This window comes from Temnothorax curvispinosus, unplaced genomic scaffold (assembly GCF_003070985.1).
Source record: "Temnothorax curvispinosus isolate PA1 unplaced genomic scaffold, ASM307098v1 QBEX01004391.1, whole genome shotgun sequence".
NCBI classification, from domain to species: domain Eukaryota; kingdom Metazoa; phylum Arthropoda; class Insecta; order Hymenoptera; family Formicidae; genus Temnothorax; species Temnothorax curvispinosus.
In genome coordinates this window covers 145,329-152,781 of record NW_020214171.1, presented here as the reverse complement: position 1 = coordinate 152,781, position 7,453 = coordinate 145,329, and the positions used below count along the sequence as shown (strand labels likewise).

The 7,453-nt window shown below is 42.6% G+C and overlaps 1 protein-coding gene across 1 annotated transcript; it reads right to left on the bottom strand.

The window, feature by feature from the left end:
• Positions 1-461: 461 nt before the first annotated feature.
• Positions 462-2,343, bottom strand: LOC112453471. Its single transcript, XM_025014255.1, has one exon. It carries the CDS (start codon positions 2,071-2,073, stop codon positions 1,078-1,080), a length of 996 nt encoding a protein of 331 aa, XP_024870023.1. The 5' UTR covers positions 2,074-2,343; the 3' UTR covers positions 462-1,077.
• Between the last annotated feature and the right edge of the window lie 5,110 nt (positions 2,344-7,453).

Genomic DNA, 7,453 nt, shown 5'->3' with positions numbered 1-7,453 from the left:
TATCACGACCGATTAGAAAAACATCCTGGAATCTTGCAGCAATGCGCTGCGATGCGCCGCGATGCCAGGATAAGAATTACTGCGCGGCGCTAAATTTACGCGCTCGGTTAAGCTTGACGCGCGCGATTAAAAGCAGTCTTTTTTCTCGTCGATCTTCTAATCGGTTAGTTTTAACGTAAGCTATCGCTGATGGTGTATCGATAACGCCGAAAGATAATTTATTTGTATATTATTTATAACATCTCGAAGATAAATCATATTTTTGAAAATTGATAAAATAATTTAATTTAGGCAGTTTATATAAAAATACAAACATTTAAGAGCTTTACGAATATATATTTCAAAGACAGAAAATTTACTTTCGCAAAATAGTAACACAATCAAATGAATCATCCTTTTATCAAAGAATCGAAATATGATTCATTTATTTTGAATTTATTTGATATCGAAAACATTGAATTAACCAAATTTTTAACAACTAAATCGAGTTTATGAGTAAATGATAAGTCTATAAGATCTTGATTCGATAACGACGCTTTCTGGTACTATATTTTTCCGTTTACATACCGTTCACGATCGATGCCGCCATGGTCGAGTGACTCGTTTACAAGTTAATGAAGTCTCGATTCCCAGTTCGCTCGTTAATTCATGCCCCCTCGCGAGCGAGCTGTCTCGTTCTCGGTACCCCGACAATTCGTCATTACCTACGGACGTCTCGCAGTCTGTCGAAAGAAGGACGCGCCTCGTCGTTTCTTGTCGAAGAATGGAGCAGTGATCTTTCAATCTGCTTCTCTCCAAACTCGTCGGAGGAAGTTCAAGCGAGGATTCAGAAACGTCCTTCAGAATTCCACAAAGACGAAGATGTTGATTCCAATTTCGGTTGATTTCGCAGCCTCTTGAAGAGATTTAAAGTTTTCGTCATTGTCAGGATGGACTGCTTATCGGGCTTCTTAGCTCTTCTATTCGATGTTCCGCGATCTTCTCTAGGTCACCGCAGCAACATGCAAGAAGACACAATGCCGAACAAAACGCTGTTCTCCTTTTCGGAAGAAGATCCGAGTTTTCGGATTCGGATGTTTATTTGCGTTGCAGCAGCTCGTAAAGCGCGGCGATGTAAGTCTGCGCCATTTGCAGTGTTTCGAACTTACTGAGCTTCCTATCATTGCCTAGACTGGGCACAACGTCGCGCAGTCTGTCAAAGGCGTCGTTTAGACTGTTCATTCTTCTTCTTTCTCTGGCGTTCGCCGCCAGTCTTCTCTTCCTCAATACCTCGACACCGGGCGCGCTGCTTTTTATCTTCTGCACGGCCGTCTCTTTAGATTTCTGGTTGGCGTATTCCACTGGCAAAACGACGTGGAGACTGTCGTTTCTCTGATGATATCTCGACTGATCACACTTGCTCGGCTGACCGCTCGGCAGGCCAGACTCATTTTTCGGCATGGTGTAAGTGACGTAAGGGTGATTCCTCTGAGCGTAACGGTGATTCTCGTTTCGCGGATGATAGGCACCGCTCTTCGCGTAACCCTTCGTGGCAAAGACAGGCTGACTCTGACCGAAGTCGGTCCTCGAGTTTGCGTATGCTCCAGCCAAAAGGTGGTCCGTCTTTTGGACGTATCCTGCTAGATCCTGCTTATTCATAATACCCTCGTTGAAGGCCATCCTAGATGCAGCGTCATCGTAAGTCGCACACTGTTCGTTCATCCTAAAGATAAATTTGGCGTGAAGATCCGTGACGTTCCTAGTGCCGTCACCATTCAACGTTGGCTGATGCTCGTTGCGGCAGCCACCTTCCTGATAGTAACCCTCGTAAAAATCGCCGAAGTTGAAGCCGGCGGTCACATGAAGGATGCCATTGGGGGTACCGCCGCCGATCTCCTGATATTCCTGTTGATGATGACTATCCACGGAGCTAACGCTGCCGCAGCTGCTGCCACGGGACCGCGGCGGCTGCGGATAGATCTCTTGATGATGCCAATTGCTACGCGGATTCGATTCTGGGCTGCTTGCCGATCCGTAACCCTCGGAGTCCAGGAGGTCGTATTGCTGGAAGGCCATGTAGGAGGTCATCCTCATGTGTGCACGTATCGGACGATTGATCCTCGGCTACCAGCAATCTTATATCATAACGTGCCTCTGGCTGCGAGAGCTCTCAATCAATTGTCATTGCCTTCACTGTAGAATTTTACGATAATTGACCGATCGATTGATGTCGTTGCAAACGTCGCCAACGATGATTTAAAGATCGGATTCAAGATGCAAAGTGTAATGGTGTCAGAAACGTGTTTGAAGTTACGTCCGTCAGTTTTTCCGTCAGGCTATCGTCTGAGGATCTCCGCCGAGTGTGCTTCATGTACGGAAGCGTTCCGTAAACTGCCTTTACCTGCCGATCTCGTGGTCTGGACCATGCCGCCCGGTTTTCTTGGGGCCCGTTGGTGGGGAAAGCGGCGAGACGGAGTCCTGGGACCACGTGGAAGGGGATCTCTTGAAGAGTGGAAGGGGTCCACTGGGAAGTGGGCATCTCTTTGTAGAAGCCGCGCGACCAGGCACGCCCCTCGTCTTCCTTCGTCTTCTCTTCGCTGGGGGCTCCTCTCCGGGCCCTCTAAGAAGTCAAAGGCGATCTGGGCACAAAAAATAAAAAGCCCGATCGTGCTGCACGCACCGAACGGGCGCCGCGTTCTTGACATTGGAGATCCTCGGCCGCTGGCCGCCGAGCTACGATTTTATGTCCCCGTTTCCTTTTTGCGTTAATTAGATTTTATTTCTCCCCATTCTTGCGTAATATTCTCGTGACATTCTAATTTCTTCTAGAGAAAGCAGCGTATGTTTCATTTAATATCGCGCGTTTCACATTATCGATTATTTTTATTCCTATTGGTACGTTATACATATCTTTGCTAAAGCGCAATTCTGTAATCATCATTATTTTTAATAGTAGTGCCAAAATAGTAATGATTCATTAAAGAAGATGAGGAAAAAAATGTATATTTTCTTGCATAATATGTAGTGCTAAAATGATCCTCGTGACACGTTTAACTGTCAATGTATCATATGTACAATGAACGCAGGTGTTATATTAATGGATGCGCGGCACGCATATGGAATACAATACGTTTCGCAAGACAGGAGCGAAAATATAATTTCCTTGCGAAACTTTCCAGGTCGCTGATGTCAAACGTGAACCAGGGAAAGCGTTTGGCACGTCTAAAACCTATTAACACTCACCTGGAAATAATTTATAAATGGTACTGGTAAAACTTTCTTGATATGGGTTCTTTGAAATTGAATTACGCAGATACGCGCCTAAAAATGGATGCGTCTAACTGACACTAATTGGTAGCGCAACCATTCCGCAAAACCGAAGTATTGTGATGCGAAGTAAGGGTATTGTGCAGAAATTAATGAGCATCAACTAGAATTTTTAATAGCGTTAAAACACGTTGAATATATTACCGCCGAGTGTAAAATATCTTGGCCTTAATATACATCGTGACATAATGCGTTGTGTCATCGGAAGGTATGTTGGCAAAATATTTTCTCGGAACTTTAATTGGCTCCGTGTTTCCTTATTTACCTGAAGCCGTCAGCTCCTACTTTTTCTGCGAGGCCCCTTGCCGTGCTTTATGAGATTTTAAATGCAATAGGGCTGAGAAGTGTGGACAACTCTGATCGTTTTACGAGATTTCCAAAGCCCATATATTCCAAAGCTGCTTACGAGTCCTTTTTAAGTCGGAAGCCAGAATAATGAGCTTTACGAAAATCTGCGGGTGGTTCTTGATTTATTATAGATATTTCAGCGACAAATGTGAAATATTATTCTACAGGCAATATTCTCATTCTTTATTTGTAAAGATATTTCCAATATATTACTATCTGGTATTTGGAGCTAAACATTGAAAGAGAAGCCTTAATCGTTACTAGCATTAATCAAAATTAACAAAATGAATAACGTTTACAAGACTGTTAATTTGCTATGCAGCAAGACGTTTCGTAAGGTGTGTTTATACGTGCTCGATAAATAGTATAAAGTAAGTACATAATGAATGACGTCTTTTGACGACTTCGATCTCACAATTATCGATATAATTAGGCTATATTGTGGTGCAGTTTAGCGTGTTTACGCATTGGTTAAACGCACCGTGTCAAACGAAAAACTGTCGCGTACCACAAGTAGTGCCGTATAAAACATCTCTATTGACGATTTCTATTCAAAACATCTATTTTTGCGATATCGGTGTGTAGTCATAGTGGGCTCGTGCTTGACATTTTATTTAGAACTGCGAGATCGATCTCGGATCGTAATGCAATGAACAATCACATGACACGCATGTGCTAATGGCAGTACGTCAGTAACCAAAATTTATATTTAGGCTTTACTGGAAAACCGTGATATAATACGAACGACAAATTTGAGTTTTGTTATACTCTGTATGGCTACGTTTATAAATAAGCATGAGAACATGCGACTTAACCCGTCCGATTCCGAAGAAAGAACAAGGCTCTATTCCACTCTTCTCGAAAGAGAAACTCGGGTGCGGGGGCTCCTGTAGGGGCGTATCTCTATTCGTTTTCCTTCGTTTGTCGGGAATTTGGAGTCATTCTCGCAAAAGGCGGCGGCCTCAAGAAGTTCATTATCCTCTACTAATACGCACCAAATAAGCCGATCGCGCTCGACCGGCCCATAGAGAGGGAAAAGAACGTTCCTATCCCGATGAATTCGAAGGGTTACGCCCACTGGCGGATTTTAATTTACCGAAAACGCTCTTTGCGGCTTGCGCAACAAGTCTGTGAATCTTCGGGAAAATTTTAGATTAGCTTCCAACCCTGTTTTAATTCTTTAAGATTGAAAACTTAACGAATAATCTGATTTCTTCGCAATAAGGCGACACAAATCGAGAAGACAATTAGTTTGTATCTTTGGCTATCAAGACCGACCTGCGATCATTAACATGATCGATCATTATTTGATATATAAATGGTTATATTTTTCGAATAAAAGTAGACGGTATAAATTGATACGCGACCAGAAGTAAGTCACGAAAATGATACAATTTCCATTACCGTGGTGACACGCTAAAGTAATAATAATATATGCCGCAAAATCGCACAGATACTTACGTTCACTATTCACGCGGCGACGGCTCTTAGCAATAAGGTAAGGTTCCCGCAATCGAGTTGCCATTATATGTAATTATATAACAAAGACTAATGAGAGTTCCGACGGTTTCGCGTCCAACAAACCCGCGCGTGATTGCGCCGGGAGCAGGATCATCAATCGATCGATCGATCGACACCATCTCGCGTTGTCCATCAGCGCGATATTACGTCTCCCGCGAGGTAGGCGACAAATACAAGCGTCGGAGACAATACTCGCAAGTGTGAGCCTTGTGTTATCTAGGAACCTATTTATAGATCTTTGCACCATAGATACGGTCGATCCAGGATCGGACCAAAAGAGTAAAGAGGATACGAGAAAAATCTTGTCTTATCTTTTTAGATGAATTACCCGTATTTATCATTACCGATCAATTGCATGGTATTGCGTGTGCGACACGAGTGAAATGTATGCTGCGTGGATAAAATCATTTTCAGTTGTTTTTACAACATCAGAGTGAGTGTCCTCTACTCTTCTCCTTCTCCTCGTGGACAGAAAGATTTCTCATCTTTCTCATCCGATCTTGGATCGATTCGCCTCACAAACTGATGCGGTGGCGGCAGCGGCTGCGGCTAATAACAAATTTATTGCAGCCGATGAAGTGCATAAATTGATTATTACTAGCTGGCAACGCATCTCGCCGCCGCGAGAAAGTTCCAGTTCAGACAATCACCGATGATTTACAACATAATGGCGCGCGTTTGACTGATGCGAGCTTACTCGTGCGACTATTCGCGCATACGCGCGGCTTGATGCGTTTGCAGCATCAGCTACATGTGTACGGTTACCCGCCTGCGGCCGCAAGGTACAGCCTCGATTCCGAAGATGCACACGGTACGGTTTTCCCCGCTCTCGGACCTCGAAGTCGACGTAACGCCGTTGTCGTTTGCGCGAGAGCATGCCGAGGGCGACGTATAATTCGATCGAGTACGATCCTTTCGATGCGCCATAAAACCAAATATGTACATACATCGAAGACGGAAAATCCCCTATATATATAAAATCGTTACAGAGTGTTTATTATTCAAACATTGTATAGTTAAAGTTGCTACCTATAGACGATCGTTTTGACCCGGAGACAAAAAAGAAGAAGAAATAACCCAGACAGCACGCATGTCCGAATTGATAGACGTCATCTTTAAGACATCTTTAAGACATCTTATGTCCCGATTTTGGACACGGTGCTGTCTGGGAAATTAATATGTATCAAGTGCTTTATTATAAAAATTGCTAAAACAAAAAAGTAAAAAATGTCATAAGATAAAAAATGACTATAAATAATCAAGAAATAAAATAAAAAAAATTCTGGATGTTAACAAACAAAAATATATATAAATAATAAATAAATAATAATTATTAATAATAATCAATAATAATCATTATCTTTTGACTGTTACATCCTGGATCTATCAAGATTCTAAAAGAATATACTTCTGCAGTTACAGACAATAATCACTAAGCGCTCACGGAACTACTTTCTCTGCTGAACGTACGCAGCTATTGTAAGATACACACCGAGTTTGGAACGGCATTTATCCAATTTATCCTTCTCACGAGTCAGTTTTTTTTCCAACGCTATTCACTCAGGGAATTGTACAACAAATTAATTTTTTTTTTAATTAAAAATTACGTAAGATGTTTTACATTTCACGTAACCCGAAGAAATAATAACCTGGAACCCGGACATAACCCTTCAAAACACGCCGGAGAAGTCGCAACCTTATATATAGCTTCCCGTAATCTAGCAGTTTCTCTGGTTAATTTAATAAGTAAATGTCGTTTTTGTACGCAAGTTTCTTCGTCTTTATCAATGTTTTCTATTCCTTATCTCCATGAAATTCGTTTCGCGATCGGTTATATTGCTCGTATTAATCGTTATCTTCATTCACATTGACGCTTCTGTTTTGTTCATTGTTTAGCTGGTCGATCATAATGGCCGGGAGATGATTTGATTTTCTAAACGGTCCAAACACACAAAGGGTCTCGATTCCTCAGGGTTCATCCAAATAACATGACCCTCGTACGAGCTGGAGATTTATGATCAACCGGGACCCTTAATTAGAATCACACCCAAGGTGTCCTAATTACAGGTTAGACCGTGGCGCTTGCCCGGCTCTTCAAAGCTGTGCCCTCGGCGCAAAACGGTGCGAATCGCGCCAATTTCTGGCTCGAGCTGCTTACCGACAGCTCGTTAATTGTAGAAAAAACGGGCGAGCAATCGATGGGCGGTGAACGTTCTCAAATTTACATCTGATTAAGGGGATGCTGGAGCCGTCTGTTTTACCGGCATTTTTTGTTGGC